This window comes from Poecile atricapillus, chromosome W (assembly GCF_030490865.1).
Source record: "Poecile atricapillus isolate bPoeAtr1 chromosome W, bPoeAtr1.hap1, whole genome shotgun sequence".
Taxonomy (NCBI): domain Eukaryota; kingdom Metazoa; phylum Chordata; class Aves; order Passeriformes; family Paridae; genus Poecile; species Poecile atricapillus.
The window spans coordinates 19,107,563-19,125,011 of NC_081288.1; the positions used below are offsets into that span (position 1 = coordinate 19,107,563).

At 41.5% G+C, this 17,449-nt stretch overlaps 1 protein-coding gene across 1 annotated transcript in view; it reads left to right on the forward strand.

Annotated features, from left to right (window-relative positions):
* Positions 1 to 17,449, forward strand: part of LOC131592203 (pleiotrophin-like) — a 75,818-nt gene that overhangs the window by 48,388 nt on the left and 9,981 nt on the right. Inside the window, exons 2-4 of the mRNA XM_058863563.1 lie at positions 3,247 to 3,356; positions 4,856 to 5,029; positions 6,037 to 6,198. Coding sequence (XP_058719546.1) covers positions 3,248 to 3,356; positions 4,856 to 5,029; positions 6,037 to 6,198 — 445 coding nt within the window. The 5' untranslated portion in view covers position 3,247. The remainder of the gene's footprint in view (positions 1 to 3,246; positions 3,357 to 4,855; positions 5,030 to 6,036; positions 6,199 to 17,449) is intronic.

The following is a 17,449-nucleotide window of genomic DNA, read 5'->3' on the forward strand; positions in this document are numbered from 1 at the left end:
AATGTTATCAAAGAATTTAATATAAAGGAAGAGCTGTCACCTTGGAATTTTGAAAAAGTAAATAAAAAAGACAGTTATTTTCAGTAGAATATATTGTTTGCAGAAACAAGTCTGGTCTGGCGAGTTTTTATCTTAATCTATCTTTTAACTTCCAACTAAAATATTTGCAAGAAAAACTGAAGATTGGACTCATATATGTGCTGGTACATGACATTTTCTGGCCTTTTGAAAAAAAAGTCCTTACTATTTTGTGAGTACTACATATGGGCTGTTGGTAATTTTGTGAGCTCTCCCACCTTTGCTGTTTATCATGTGCCAAAGAGTTAAATGGTTTTCTGTGGTCGTACTGGTTACATCACATTGGAGGTGTTGGTGTGGTGTGAGGCAAGGTCCCCATTTCTGCAGCATGGCTTTTCACTTGTAGGTGTAGGAAAGGCACTCGAGGAAGCAGCCTGGGTCTCTGCAGGGAGACAAGATATCTATATCTCTGCAGGTTTTGTGTTTGCATTAGACATTTGGCAAGTGTTTTGGCTGTAGGGGAGTCTTGAGTCTTAGGAAAACATGCTATATTAAGACTCTGTGGGGTTTTGTTTATAGGGCTTCTGGAATGTTTCAGACTCCGAAACCTAACTCTTTTCCCCATCTGTTTTGCTGAAAAGAACGTCAATCAGATTTAAATATGAGTCCCTTTCAACTTAATATTAGGCAGCTTCCCTAGTAACAGTTACCCATGACTCTCAGTGAGCCTTTGGGATATGTGTGACCGCATCCCAAGTCCCTGGGGTGGGTAGAGAGGATGTAGGAGGCAGCCCCAAAACTGTGACCATCTCTTGTGTTTGGTGGCGACCTGCAGAGTAAAACCACTAGTACTGCCTTTGCTTCAGCTGCTGACACCCTACAGACAGTGACTTGGGACATGAAAGTGTTTGTATCTCCTGCTACTTGTGCTTCCATGAGATCAGTTAACTCCTTCAGCAAAGCATTCTGGAAAGTTGATTGGAAGAGATGAAGTGAGAAGACAAATTATAGTGAAAATGGGGTGTTAGGGGCTGTGCAGTGTTACTGGAGGGGAAACTTCCCCCAAAGGAAAGGGACAAGGGACTGAATATGGAGTTTGATTTTTAAATAGTATGGCAACTGTGTTTGAATCTTAGAATGGTTTGTATTGGAAGGGCCCTTGAGGATCATTTAATTCCAACCCCCTGCCATGGGCAGGGTCATCTTTTTGCTAGACCCGTTGCTCAGCACTCCATCCAACCTAGTCTTGAACGCTTCCAGAGATGAGGCTTCCACAACTGTTTTGGGTTACCTGTTCCAGTGCCTCACCAGGGTCACAGTATTTTTTGCTCATATCTAATCTCAATATCCTATTCTCAATTTGAATTCATTCCTTTTTGTTCTATGACTACATGCTCTTGTAAAAAGTCTCTCTTTGTCTTTCTTGGGAGCTCCCTTCAGGTACTGGAAGGCTGCAATTAGGTCACTCCAAGCCATCTCTTGCTCAGGCTGCACAAACATGATTCTCTCAGCCTTTCCTCATAAAAGAGGTGCTCATTTGATTATGGAAAAGCAATTTGAAGTACGGTGAGCTAAAAGGCAGGTTTAGTTTTTAATTGCATATTTAATGTATTTATTTATCTATTTTGTTTATTTTATTAATTTTTTGTGAAACACAAGAATTTCTGAGTGGAAACGTAGCAGAAGAAATGGAAAAAGAAACCCAAGCTCTTTGGCAACTCACATGCTCTACTCTGGGCTCTGTTTGAGTTCACTGGAAACAATGGTGGTCCTTTCTTTTTTGCGGGAAATACTTTCTTTTGAAGTAGATGAGACTGGTGCTAATGACAGCTCTTTTGGACATTTGAATGCCAGGCCTCTTGCAGTCTTCAAATGAACTTTATTTCAACACACCTATTAAGTTGTCTCATCTGACTTCTAGAATGATATTAAAGCCAGATACTTTAAAGTTTCCATCTTTGGGATTCCTCTCCTGTTTTCCATGTCAGTTACAATTATGTTGCATTTGAGCAAGAGGTTGCCAGCAGAGAATACTGAGGAGTGCCAAATTAAATTTCAAATACATTTTGTTCTTTGTTCATGTTGAGAAATATTTCTCCTCCACGCTTGCTGTGCTCAGCAAATGAGATCAGGCTGCCATAAAACTCTCTGTAAATATCAGTCTAGCTGAATTTTAGGGACCATCTTAGTGGCACCTCCTCTGAAGGCTGGTGTAACATCAGCGACATGGGTCCTGGTTTGAAGAAATAGAAACACAAAACAGAAGAAAAAGTTAGAGAAACCTTCCTTTGATCCAAGCAATCTCTAGTCCACTATCTTGGTACCTGGTTTCCTACTGGAGAGATGTCTCTAGGAAAGGGGGATGTTGCTTATTTTTAACATATATTTTGAAGGCCCTGTGTTCTGATAAACAGTGTGAAAATGAGACAATGCAAACTATAGAAATGGGGAAGGGAAAGCTCAGAATGAGTTTTGGTGGCTGGTTAGCAACTTCAATCCCAAGCAAATGGGATTTAATATCTTTTTGTATTGGAATATTTGCTTTCCAAATCCAGATTTTGGGTTCATTAGCATGCTGTGGATAGCCTCTAGCAGTGTGTGCAAGCCCTATCTCTGTGCCTACTTTGCATTTCAAACAATTAGCTTAATTCATATTATGAAGAGACACTAATCGGAGGGGAAGAAGTGCATAGCAACATGCCAGTGACAATTAAGATAATCCATCACATATTACCTATATAAGTTTTTGTGAAAGAAGCTCTTTTCAGATGTCAGTTAAGCCTAATAAGAACTTCAACCCTTGCAAGGTGGACAGTAGAGTATTCCCTACTTCATATGAATTGGTAAACTGAAGTATTAAGTGTAAGTTATGCTTATTTTTACACAGCCAGTGGTCAGAAAAGAAGAGGGGAGTTCCAGACCTGTCAGGATCCTTGATTCTCTAGCAGGTTTCAACAAGCAGTAGTTACAGAACTTCCAATGGCAAAACTCCTCCAATAACATCCATGATGTAGACCGGGGATTTGGTACACAGGCTGGAAAATAGTTAAAAATCTCTGTATTTTCTCCAGAGTAGAGATAATTGCCCTTTCTGGCAATAGCTAATTATGTTTGACCTACTTGTGTCTTGTGGTCTTGAAGCAGAGCTTCCCAAAACTGCTGTAGTTGGAGTCCCACTTTTTACTGTCTCACTAACCATTTTTTTTCCTCTCTGTCACCGATCTGCAGAATGCAGCAGCAACAACAGCAACGTCGAGTGCTCACAGCTGCCCTCCTGGCACTCGTTTTCCTTCTGGCAGCCGTGAGTACCACTGAGGCTGGCAAGAAAGAGAAACCAGGTAAGGTCCAGTCTAATTCAGAGTTAATCCCCAGGATAGATAGCATGTGTGTGTGACAATGTCAAATGCTTCTGGTTTTGTTACGAAATCAGGTCATTTGTTAACCTTTTGACATCATGGGTGGGAGTTTTGGCTGTGACATGTTGTTCTGTGTTAAACAGGGAAACAGAAAGGGGTTTCTGTGTCAAGAGGGAGCTTGACAGCCCCAGAGACTGGAGTCCTTGGTTTATCACACAGTGGATATTGCAAAGCAGCTTAAAATGTGCTCTGTGAATAGTTTCATGCTTGACTTAGGGGGGAACCAAACATGAGTGATGAAAGCAGTTATGTCACTTGTTCAGTGTTATATATGACAGTGCCACACTGATGCTGTGCGCTGTGGAAATCCTCTGACAGAGAATTGTGCTAACTCGCTGTTGCACAGGCAGCCAGACATCCAGCAGTACTTGCTGTCTGTCAGTGATGAACCCAGACCTCATTATAGGGGAAACCGGCCTGGGGTGGAAAATTCAAATCTGTCAAACTCAGTTTTGACATTTTTTAAAGAATGTATTTTTTGGTGTTTTCCTTAAGGTCTTATTCTTTTCAGGCAACTTATACACCAGAGAAAATGAACCGTGAGTGTGTCAGAATTAGTGTTCCCAGTAAAAATAAAGGAACTTTTTAACCATTTTGGCTCTGTGGAAATACGAAAAAATACTTGCATAAACACTCAAGACCTAGAAGAAAAATAACTTTATATAAGTATTTTTACAGTTACTTGTGATGTTGTAGGGGCCTAAGTAATTAATTTTGTGAATCCTTGGGTTTGATAACATTGCTGTCTTTTCTCTTGACTTGGGTTTAAGGATCTAAATGAAATCATGATCCGTCCTTACTTTTTTCCTGAGCAACAAACCCACCTGAGTTAACAGCACTTTGAATACACTTCTCCATGTGGCTCCTTTGCCTTTGAAGTTTTATTCATATTCTGATATAAAGCGTGACATGGTATAGCAAATCAAAAGCTTGCATCCCACAGTGCATCCCACAGCTGTTTCCTGGAGGTGATCAAATCCTCTGGTACACAATGTCACCGTACACATTTCTCATTGTTTAGTGTAGGGTGCTTCAGCTGGAACTGAGGATATTTGCATGCCACCAGCCGCTGGAGACAGAGTGTCCTTTTTGAGTGAGAGCCCTCCTGCATGTTTTGGTCAATGATCCCTGTGGGTTTTTAGATTTTTGAAGATGAGAGTCCACTTGAAAATATCCAAATGAACCAGTAAACATCACAGTGGGACTTAGTTTGAATGATTATCCTGTTTTGGACTCAAAGGGGCTGACCTGTCACTGCAAAATTGTGAAGAGGATGTCAGACCTTTTGCTTTTAAGGCAATTGCATTACAAATATCTTCCTTACCCTTCCAGGTGCTGTGACTTTGGTTAAGTTTAGGCAACTTCTCTGTAGGCTCTGGGTCCTGACCACTTCTCTTGCTTGGCTCTTTGTCTTCATCCAGAGAAAAAGGCGAAGAAGTCTGACTGTGGGGAATGGCAGTGGAGTGTCTGCGTGCCCACCAGCGGTGACTGCGGCCTGGGGACACGTGAGGGCACTCGCACTGGGGCTGAGTGCAAACAAACCACCAAGACTCAGAAGTGTAAGATTCCCTGCAACTGGAAGAAGCAATTCGGAGGTCAGCATCGCTCTCTTAAGGGATTTACTTTGGTTTCTGTTTTGAGTGTGGAGCAGGAAGCCTGTATTTTCTGCTTGGTTCTGCAGATGTCTTGGTGAGGGCGTTAGTTCTGTATTTCAGGTTCATCAGAGCCAGAACATGCAAGGCATCAGAAGGCAGCTTCCTCAGAGCTCCTCTGCAGAGAGTCCCTACAACCTACTTATTATAAACTCTGCCTTCCTGCACGCTGAAATCTGCTCTCTGTGGTGTTCAGCCCTCTTTAGGGCAGTAGTGCAAGTTCACAGCTGTGAACCTGTGCGATGATTTCACTGGCTTCACAATGTGTGATGTGGAGTGTGGGGGGCTGGCTACCCGTGTGTGCACTGAAAGAGTGAGTGAACACCAGTGTATTTCATTTTTAGCGCTCAGTTCAGAAGGTTTGTATGTAACAGTTCGGGAAGATGCGTCAAATCTCTCCTGGACATCATGTCTGTCTAAAACTCAAATTTGATTAGTCTTGCAAACTTGGCATTTTTCTATTAAACAGCTTGCATGCTTTTGAAATTATTGTGACCTTACCAACACGATCAGTACTGCAGTTTCAGACTTGAGAAATTTATGGGTGCACATACATTCTAGAAACTGTTCAAGCTTTATTTGGTAACCTCTGGCATCACACAAACGGAGAAACAACCATACAGAATGTAAATGACATTTCAAACTGCTGTTTCTTTCTTTCTTTCTTTCTTTCTTTTTTTTTTTTTTTTTGTTGTTGCTGTTTATATTCATAGCTGAATGTATTTCTCTTTATATGCCAGAAAATGCAATATCCATGCAAAAGCAAGAAGATTATATTTTAGAGCACTGGGGAGGGGGGAAGAGACTGCAATTACCACTGCAAATAATCAGTTGCACATCTTTTTGTCTGTAAGCACCAACTGCCTGTGGTACCCTATTAGACTCACAACATTTTTGTTTTCTCATGCAGTCATTGTGTTTTAAATTCTGCCTTTTTTTCCTTGCTGCAGCGGAGTGCAAATACCAGTTCCAGGCCTGGGGAGAATGTGACTTGAACACGGCCTTGAAGACTCGGACCGGGAACCTAAAGAGAGCCCTTCATAATGCTGACTGCCAGAAGACTGTCACAATCTCAAAGCCCTGTGGGAAGCTTACCAAACCCAAACCTCAAGGTAAATTCCCTTTGCTGAAAGCTGCATGATAGTTCATTTAAATCACTGGGTTTGTGGTGATGTTCTGCGTGCTTCAGTGGGAGCTCAGTTGTACAGGATATTGCACTTTCATGGCCTTTCCTCAGCTCTGCACTGCTCCTGTCTGTCAGTGCTCAGGCAGGGAATATTCCTGAGCTGCATAGTCAAGGCTGTCTCACACTTGAAAAGTAAACTGAAGATTAGAGCTCCAATTTTAACTTTAGACCTCCTACACTGTTACCAGTTTGCTTACTAAGACTTCCAGAGTATTCGTAAGTCACTTCTTGATGGGAACGGAATAATAATAATAGCATGAAAAAATATCCGTTGATAAAGACATCTTTTGTATAGGTTTTGGTATGGTATTGAATAATGACTAGTTGAAAAAAGGACTATGTTTCTTCTGGACAAATAGCATTGAAAGGATATTCTTCTCACTGAACGCTGAAGTATGAAAATATTGCGCACCCTTGGGGCTGTTTATTCTTTATTCAAACATATCAGGAAGAATAGTAAAGAATGTATGTCTTACTTGTGTGACTGATAGTATAATTCCTGGTACACAGAAAGACAAATGCCCTGCATTTGTGTTTCCAGGTGGCCCTTAGAAAAACTTATTTTCTTTCTAACCATTCAAGCCTTTTAATGTACTCTTTTATCAGAGTAGCAGGTGTTAGGTGTATAGGATGATTTATAGTGGGAGCTAAAACTGTGAGATCCTGTTTGAGATACGAAAGTAATGCGTTTTAAGTAGATTATAAAAGCTATGCTACCTGACATTTGTTTACTTAAAACCAGCAGGGTTTGACACATTCCAGGCTCTGCATACTTGGATAACAATACAAATAAACGTGATTAGGTGTGACAGGTGCACCTGGGACAAGCAATTTTCATACTGTAGGCTGTGGTGCTGCACCACTGATTGGAGGAGTACCTACAAGTGGCCTGCTCTGCTTGAGCGACCAGAGAAGTTGCAAGCACTGTGTGTGTGCATGCATCCACCCATCCATGTGACTGGTTTTCCTTGCACACTATCCATGGAGTTATCAGACCAGTCTAGAACCTGTGCAGACAGAGACAGGCTGTGGAGCAGCAAAGTTACAACTAGATTGTCAGAGAGCACCTGAGTTGGTTGAGCTGGCGACAGTAAACACCATTTAGGGATCGGAGTGATTGGATGGGAATGCAGGAAGGGCTTTGAGATGTGTGATTTTATTGTTTAGCAGTTTGGGGGGTGGGACCTTTTTCATGTTTTCGGGGTTTGGGTTGTTTCAATGAGTTTTGTTGTTTTGTTTTGGTTTTTTTTTTTGTGGGGGTTTTTGTTGTTTTCTTTTTTTCCACTAAGTTTCCATGCCTAAGTAGCCTTTGGGAATTTACAGAATGAGACTTCCTATTGTGCTGCCAGAAGGCCTCTGCCCCTCGAGCCTCTGCCTTGTCCTGCTTCCACTGAGTCATAGATCTATATTCTGTCAGTGGCTGTCAGAGCAGGGGGAGAAGGGGACAAGGCAGAGCATTGGTGCAGCATTGTTTTGTGAGAGCAGCGCTCTTGGGTGGTACAGGCTCATTTTCAAGTTGTAGTTTCAAAGGCAGAGCTTGAGAAATTACTGGATTGGAGTCAACTGATTCTAGAGGCTAGGAGGGAGTTATAGCTGAGACTGAAAATTGGATTGGGACTGACTGCAGCAACCAGTTACAGGGTTTGACTTAATTACGAAACCTGACTTTATTCGATTTGAAGGAACGCAAAAAGAGAAATAGGTACCGAAGTAGGTTTTTAATCATCATAACTGTGGGCAGTTCTGCTCCCCTGATCTGCGTAGGAAATCTCACGGCATCTTCCTGCATGCCACCTGCTCACTCATCTGCTGTTGGCATTAGTGGGAGCAGCAGGCATGGGAGGCACACACACACAGCCTGCCTGGGCTCACAGCTAGGTCCATATTGCAGATCTGTGGGTATAGCTACACGGGAGCTGCGCTGGGCAGTGTGTTGGCACCAGGAGGAGCAACTAGAGGAGGGAATTAGGTCAAGCAGACTTAGTACTGTGTGAAAAGTTTTGCCCCACTGAACTTTATTTCTGAGTTAAAAGTAGGAGTGCTGGCATGTTGGCTGGAATGAGAGTATTTGTTTTCTTCCTGAGGTGAAGGAAATTACAGGCTGGAGGTAAGTCCAAACCCACAACTAAGATAAAGGAAAAGATTTCAACGTCATTCAACCTGTAGCTGGAATCTTAATGAATTTCCTTCTTTGGAAATGAGAACTGGTTTATGGCCTGAGCACTTCAAATGGTCTACAGTTACATGTTAGGCTCCTTTTTCACCCCTAACTTTGCATCAGTGCCTCAGGACTGTAACAAAAAAAGCCCATGGTGCATTATTTGGAAGCAGGAGGTTATTTTCTGAAGTGTGAGTGGTCTGTACTGATATCCAGCTAGATCTGTGAATGCTGATCTAGGGCTGTCCATTCCTACTGGGGCTGCCTGGCCGAGCAGGGCAGGAGCTTTCTGGCATTTCTGGCAGCAGAGCAGTCAGTCAGGGCTTAGCAGCTCAGGAATCTGTTTTACTGTCAGTAGTTGCCTTTCTGGCTGGTCTTTGCTTCAAGAGGTGCACCAGTGAACACATCTCTGACAACAGAGCTGAGAGTACCAAAAGCAGATGTGAACTGACTGAGAATATGATTTTATTTACTGAAAAAAATACCAGTATATTCAGAAAAAAAGTGTTGTTTTCGTGATTTTCCTGACTAACCCCCTTTCCAGTGAGGTGAAATTTTTATTCTGTTAGGTTGTGTTTGTAACCTCACCATTATATCAGTTTTCCTTTTGATTTCATACTGTAAATGAGGTCAGTGAAAGCCCCTATTTAGCTTCTCCAATCAATGATACTTTTATATATCTTCTTTTACTTTTTTTGTCACTTGCCACCTTTTAAAGCTTCCCACTCAAGTATTTCTTTGTATAAGAATTTATCCACAATAAGAATACTCATTTCTGGACTTACCTGAATTCCTTCTTTTGCAAAAGAGTTTTTATTATGGAGAGGCTGGATTGTAAACAGTATTCAAAGCATGCCCTCGACAGATCTGCATTGAAAGAAGAAAATATCATTGTAATACTACCTTTATTGTTCATTAGACCCACTAAATTAGCTAAATATAATTTTAATTTTGATCATTGCTTACATGGGGAGTATCTGAGACCTTCAAAATTCTCCCTAATTTAAAAAAAAAATAAATTAATGGTGATTATTTAGGAACCCCAGAAATTGTGTGGGTAAGACAGGCTATCTTGTCTAGGCCTGACCAATGAAGTGTTGTGCATCAAATTTCACCTGACACATTTCCTTCATGAGTCATGGTGTCTGAAGTTCCTCCTCAGCTTCTCTATTCTTTGAGAAGAATGCCAATTGACTGATTGTAAATGTAGATCCTGCTCTGCTGTTGCTTATCCACCTTTCCAGCCCATCAACATATTTGCTGATGAATTTGTTTTGCTGATAGGATGAGTCTCCCTCCTCTCACTCAATGATTTCAAAAATGATTGAGGTTCATTCTTGGATCTAGTCTTACCAGAAAGGAAAATCATACCTGAAAAGAAAAAAAGTCACAGGGTTTATAATGTTACAGATTTGTTGATAAAATATAGTTTGGTTTTCCAAGACTCCTATTATCTCTGACAAAACTTGTGCTAAGTTAAAGCAGGAGATGCTCATAAACCATGGGAATCAATGCCTTCTTCATAAACTGGTAACCTAAGTGTTCTTACAGATTTCTTTTATTGTTAGTAAACATTCATAGAAAAGCCTAAAACCTTTTTTAAGCACTCTCCATTATTTTGGAAACTAAAAAAATTAATATTTTCTTCTTAGCAACTGGTCTGTGTCAGTACTTTTTACTTCTGAGCAGCTGTCTTATGGATTACAACTATGTGTAAGGATGAACCAGGAATTTTAATTTTACCTGGCTTCCTGACAAGTTCATTTCTCCATAGCTTTGCTCACATGTTCTCAGACTGGAAGACAGTAGCTTGGTCCTGGGCTGCTGGGTTAAAGTGTAGGATGAAAACCACCTTTCCTTCTGGAATACTGTGCATTTGGACAGACAGATTGTCAGCAATGTAACAGTGTTTGTTGTGTATTTAGTCCACAAATGAGGTTGTGAGAAAGCCTGTCATGAAGTCTGGCAAGGATGAAAGAATAATTTTTATCACAAAATCCCAGTGGAGACAGGCACCTCTTCTCTAGCACACACAGCTGCATATTCTAATCAGTGTCTGCAAGGCTGGTGATGTTGAAGCTCTCCCTAAACTGTCCTGACAGATGTGACAGAGCCGGGCACTTGTGGCGAGTGGCTGCTCTAATGGCCAGCCTGTGCTGAGGAGCACAAAATGCTTCTGACATCCTCCATCTGGCCTACTCCACACCCACCCAAACTTGATTGATGCTTGTTCAGGTTCCAGCCAGCCAGAAAGCAGAAGAATTGGAGTATTGTCAGGATTCAGGAAACATTGTTCTTTAACTGCTAAGAGAAGAGGAATTTATTTTTGTTGAGCTGGGTTGCCGCACGGGTTTTATTTCTTCTTGCGCTCTTTCCGTCACTCTCATTCTTCCTCTCTCTCTCCCTCCATAACTGTTGTACTTTCAGATATCTATTCTTCTGATTAAGATTAAATTAAATAGAATAAGCAGTTTGCCAGCCCTTTCTGCAATGTACCCTTCATTTTTTTGATTTATGCTTCTTTCTGATAACTTTTTCACCTGCCTGTATTTAGTTCTTTTTAATAAATCACCCTTCCCAACTCTATCAATTTACAGTATATCACATCCATGAGTTACTTTGTCATGGCTCAGCTCAGTCCTTTCCACACAGGAAAAATATGTGCTAATGTTGGCAAACATTAACACTGCTCACACCACTGTTGTATTTTGTAATTGGGGTGCAAACCAAAGATCACATCCTCCAACATGCAGTGTTTGGAAAGATTTCCCACATGAAGGCTGAGTTGTTAATGGTTGTAATCTCTTCTGTGTAATTCAGATCAGGTTTAGCATTTGAGGGCATAGCAAGGTGTCAGTACAGTTCCCTGTGTTTGGCACGGTGTGCATGCTACTGCATGGAGGAAAGGACTGCATTCTGCATCATTAATAATTTCATATATTTTGAAGAGTTTTACCTCAGAGCTGAGTGACCTATAACTAACCTGCACTACCCTGTTCCTTTTATCTATATATCTTTACAGGCAGCAGTTAGCTAATCCTGCTAATCACACCTTGGTGCTCAGGAAGTCTAATTAAAAGAAAAGTAGTAACTGAAAGTCAGAAAAGCTGAAGGATTTCCCAGATTGACAAAGTATTAGTGGCAGGTCCAGGCATGTAGCTGGTAGCTGCTGCTCCCTTTTATCATGCAAATAAAATTATCAGGATGTGACAATTGACTTCAAGGTGAGTGTCTGAACTGCAGTTTTTAATCAGGGTCTTTGGTTTTAGTTGGTAATCTCAGTGAACTCCCATCAGTGTTAAACACCATTTTATCTTTGGTCTTCTTAGGAAGCTTCTTGTCAAATCATAGAGATGGACTTGTGTTAATGAGCAGGTGTATCCCTGTCTTTGCTTTGGTGGCAGGAGCAGAAAACAACCAGTGGTTTTTAAGCACTCCACTGGCAGATTCCTACCTGTAGGGAGAAGATCTTGCAGATCTGCCAGAACAGACTGACCAGCTTTGGCAGGGTGGCTTGACTGCTGGCTGTTGCAAGGAGCTGACAGTGGTGTGTGGGTGACCTGCTCTCCTGAGCTGTTTGTTCCTCTGATAAACTGGGTGCTGCACTGATTCAACTGGACCACTTCACTTGGTGTGTCGGACAAGTTGCTTTTTCTGGTGTGCCCTCCCTCGACTTTGCCTTTGTGCAACAGCACAAAGCAGCTGGAGGAGACACAGAATGAGAGGAAGTGACTTGTTAGGGCTGCAATTTTCTTTTGTTTGAAAGATGCTGGTGTCTCCTGTTTTGTCTTTGCAGTCATCTGTATCTCCCTCTGTAGGTTTTAGAATTCCCCAGCTTTAATGTAACTCATTAGTCATGCAGGCATGCAGCTAGTGTAATAATTAGTATTACAGGAGGCAGAATAATAGAATCTGCTCAAACTAATTAGTTATAAAAATGAGGGATTTTCTCATATTAGGAAACAGCTGTGATAGTTAAAGAAAAACGTGAAAGGCAAAATTGGGAGGTCTTTCTCTTTTTCTAAAGGGTGAGGCAGATTTATTGAAGAATGGCCCCTGGCACTGACTGTGAGCCTGTAGTGAAATACAGTGATCTGAGCTCTGTGGGACAGGACACTGGAAGTGTGTGCCCGGTGGGAACAGCATAGCTAGCTGTTATTATTGTTGCTATCATCATGATTATTTGTATTGCATGAGTGCCCAGAGGCCCCAGCTGAAAAAGGGTGCCATTGTACTAAGCACTGCATAAACTTTGTGAGAAGCAGTTTTGCCATGAATAATTTATGCCTTATGGTGCTGGGAAATGTGAAAACCCAAAGAAGAAACAGTGGTCCAGAGGGGCGAGACTGGGCACTAAATGCTTGGTTGTGTTGCCCAGTGCTGGTCTGAGGACAAGGCTTGTGTTTCAAGGTGAAGTAAAACTCACTGGAAGCTTTAGGCTCTGAGACATGGCTCTGTCATTTGGCTCCTTGCTGCCATGACAGGAGGAAATATGAAGTTTCTCAGTTTCAGTGGGAATCAGAATAAGCTATATAAGAAAAACAAAACACAATGCTGCTTGTAGTGTGGACCAGCCTCAAGTGATTGTAAGCTGCCAGTGCAGCCCATAACTAATAAAGTTTGATGTCTTTTAATGGTTGCTTCTCTGCTTCCATTTCCTTATGTTTCTTGGAGGCTTTGTGCTGTAGTTTCCCTTGAGACTTTTGTGCCTTTGAAAAATTTTACTGTTTGGATAAATAATTTGAATGCCCTGTCAGATCATAGCATAATATCAATCTGATTGACACAACCCTAATTCCAGGGTGAAGGAAATGCATGTAGGAAAGGGAGAGAATATTTTTTTTTTTTTAACTAAATATTTTTCAATTTTCAGTTGTTCTGCAGCTTTTGTAGGTGTTTTTGGAAAGAAAAACACTGGGATGTTTCATGGAAACCTAAACATCTGTGTTTTTCTGACCCTCTGGTTTGTATTGACAAATTCTCATTTAACACTGTTGTACCTGCAGGAGCTTCTTTTAGGGTTTAATTTAGACATTTGTGGGCGAAAGTTTAAATCTGTGTGTGTCAATTCTGTTATGTGCTCATTGCCTCACTTTCCTGGCTCCTAAGACTTTAGCCCAGCCTCCTTGGCATCATTAGTGCCCTTGAGCCATGAAAATGCCTTAAGCTATGAGATTTGCTATGATAAAAGGTGTGCCACCAGCAAATGTTTATCCTCATTACTGTTCTCAGCAGTGACACAGAGAAGAAAGCCCTGTTTCTTCTCTTCTCTCCTTTTGCTATTTCACTTCCTTTCCTTTCAGGCTTTCTTATATTTTTTTTTCTTCTTTATCCCTCCATCTCATCTTCCACATTGCCATCTCTCTATCTTCCCTTCTATCTGTGCTTACTCCAAAACTTTTGCAGGCGTCTCTGCAGAGTGGGGAGCACTGATCAAAGCCAACCCTCGTATCCTGTACCCCGAGGGTAGGGCTCATCTGGGCCAGATGCAGAAAGCATGGCTGAGAAGAGCATGTGCCTGGTTTTCAACGGCTAACTGAATAAAATAGGTTCTCTATTCACGTTATACCACAATAAATAACATTTATATTATATATATATATTTATATACTTACATATAACACAGATCTCACTTTGACATGTATGAACTTTTTGCTGTATAGGCATTATACTAAAGTCCCAATGGATTATTAAAGCTTTGTCTCCAGCAGAGGTGTGTATGCAGCAAGTGTAAACCCTGAATGTATCAGTCTGTGCCTGCACCTGTCTTGCTGGCATTGAGAGGGACCTTGTGTACAGCATAGACAGAGAGGGGGCTGAAGAGCCAGCTGGGACTGTGTCCCTCATGTGCTGAGCACAGAACATGATGAAGAACAGTGAGAAAGTCCCTACCCTCCAGAAGCAGCAGTGCAAATGTGCCTGAGGTCAATGAGAAGCCAACTGGAAGAACATTGAACAGCTTCTAAAAGTGTTAGCAAGATTCCTTTAGCAGACTCCAGATGCAAAACAGCCTTGGCTTGAAAAGTTTGTCCATTGCAGTCTTCTGAATACTCACTGTTAAGATCTAACATCTTAAGGGCTAAGACAGATGTAAAGAAAATGAGATGAAAATTTCATGTTCTTTGCCTTCTGGCTATTAGGCCATCTAGCAAAATCAGAAATTGCGTGTGTCTTTGTGGTCTTTTGAGTGCCTGTGCATAGGCAGTTTTGAAACTTTTTCTCCCAAATATTTGAAGGGAGAAAATCATCAAAGAGAAACCTTTCTGATGAAAATCCTTGGTTTCAGCAAATTATCTCTTAAATAAAAGCTCCCTGTAATTCCTTACTAGTTTAAGTTGGGATGTTAAAGGAAAAGGTTTAAAGGTCTTACATCAGTATGTCAGATTCAGGAAATGGCTTCTGATTGTCTAAGATCATTTCAGAGTTTTGTGGCTTATTTTAGAACAAATTGGATTATTTTTTCCTTACATTTATTTCTTCTTGCAATTCCGATGAGAAAGAAAAATTGACGCATTTTCTGTGTGTGGTGACTTGGTTCTATTCCTTTGTCAGATTATGTCAGTGGTTGTTAAAAGCATAAATCTGGCTCTTCCCCATTCCTAACACACTTTGCAGCATGACTTTCTGACTTAAATGGGGCAGCTGCAGCCTTTAGGTCTAAATCAAGTCAGTCTTGTGTTCAACTGGGAACAAATCAAAATCTATCCAAAAAAAAAAACTTCAGCAAAATGAGAAGCAGGACAAAACCTTCTGGAGAGGAGTGAGCACAAGTGTTAGGAAATTGAGGAGCACAGATAGCTAGAGAAAGCTGGCAAGGCTACATCAATTGTGATCTATTAATGAAGTAAAAGTTACATCAGGGTCATTGATTAATTGGAGAGGTGCCTTCTGCTGCTGTTCAGCTGGTGGATTATTGTTTTTTTCCCCCCAATCCAGAAGAACTGTGCTTCTCAAAGAAGCTTTTCAGAAGAATTCATTAGGGAGCAAAGTTGCTAACATAATATAGCTTTTCCTTCTTAAACCTTTTGGGATACATAAATGCTGTATGTAGTACAGGAAAAAGGAAGAAAAGGATTTAGATAGCCATGAAGTTTTCTTTCTCTACAAGAAAAAGAAATACTATGTTTAAAGGGTTTTCAGAAATCCAGGTATTAGTTTTTGAAGTCATGAAAATCACAAGATACAGTTTCTGTTCCTAGACAGGAGTGTGAATCTCTTTAAGTTGAGATTTTTTTTACCAAGGTATAAAATCATTGATTATACCAACGTTAAGACTTCTCCATTCCCCAGGGACTGACATTTCATCCCCAAAATTCAGAAGCTCCCTGCACCCCAAGGCATCATTGCCCTTTACCACTGTAGCAACCTGGTGCCTTGGAAAATTTGCTCCAGTTGAGACATGGAGAGACCTTTCTAAAACATGCCTTCTTCTGAGCTTACTAAGACTGCATGAGTGCTAGGCCCTGGGAAAATTGTATCCTGAGCATCTGATCTGGAAGTTTTTTACTCTGACCTTCCATCAGTACAGCTTTGGCTATTTTGAATAATTTATACTGCTTTTGGGGACACTGCTTGACTTTTATACACAAGAGTTCAGCAGTGCCAGGAGTGAATTGTTGCCTTCTTTTCAACAAATGAAAATAAAGACCTGCAAATCTTGGCTTACAAAGCTTGACTTCCATTAAAATGTAATTACCTCCCTTTTGTGCCTTATACATTAAGAGTGGCTTCAAATGGTGTGTGGCTCCTGTTCAACTGAATTACTTTCATTTGCTGCTTGCATAGTAAGAATGAGGTTCTGGAATAAAGATGACTGTTTAAAGAGGACTGCTGCAATTCCAAATTGCATAGAGAAAGTTCTGCTAATCAAATTAACTTGTTTACTCACTAAGACCCTGACTGGAATTTTTGTTACTGGTCATCTTAGCCCACAGAAAGTGAGTCCAGTGCTAATCCATGACCAGTTTTTAATCCTGTGGGTAATTCTAAGTCTTGCGACAATTTGTAGGGTTATTCTGGTGATGAAGGATGAGATAATCCAGTGCCTGTGCATTGACACAGTTTGCTCCTGCAGGGCTGTTTGTTTTTTATCTTGCTGGAAGTGTGTTGGCTCTGAGGGAGCAGAGTGGCTGTGTGATGCCTGCGTGTTGCACACTGCAGGCACTACCAGGCATTTGGAATTTGCTCCTTGTGTGCACCCTGGTCCAGGATACTTAGCCTGGCTGAGGGTCCCTGAACTGACCAAAGGCTGCTCTTCTGAAATCCAGGATTTTCATCCTGCTTTTTGCTTTGGTCTTGCCTCTCTAGACCCTGAATTCTACTGTGGATAGCTCAGAAACATACCTCCAACTGGTGTCTGGCACAAATGGGCCACCTAACTTGAAAGCTAAAAGGGCAGTGAGTAGATTCAGATTCAAATTCTGTGTGGGCTGGTGTGAGTTTCACAGCTGAGTTTCACTTTGAGTTAAGTGGTTTTACCATAGTGTCTCTCTGTATTTTTGGTAGCACTTGTCTGCAGCACACACATTCCCTGAAGGCAAAGGACAGCTGGTGCACAGATCTGTGCCTCTGCCGGTGGGAATGCTGCTCTCGGCAGGGTGGGTGAGGTGGAGGAGGCTGCTGTAGGCTCAAAGCTCCTCCAAATGGCAGGGTTTTGCTCAGGGTAGTCCTTGCTCACTGGGCAGCTTTTCCTGCTTCCCTCTGGCTCAGTGGTGAGTGCTGCTGGGGTCATGCTGCTTTGCAGTGCTGGTGAGATGTGGAAGCAGCTTAGTGGCTTCCCCATCATAAAGGCTGTCTCAGTGGGCTCTGCTTAGTGGGTGACTATAATTTCTGATGAGACCACATTAAGATGCCTGGTAGGAAATGGCTGAACCAAAGGTGTTAACATCCAATCTGTGCTAACCTGAATTGAATTTTGATCATTTTCACAGAGGGAATAGGAAACTGAATGGGACTGTTGGACTCAGTCTACTTAGGGGATCTTTCCCTAACTTAAGTGGCAAATGGCTGCAGCTGATGC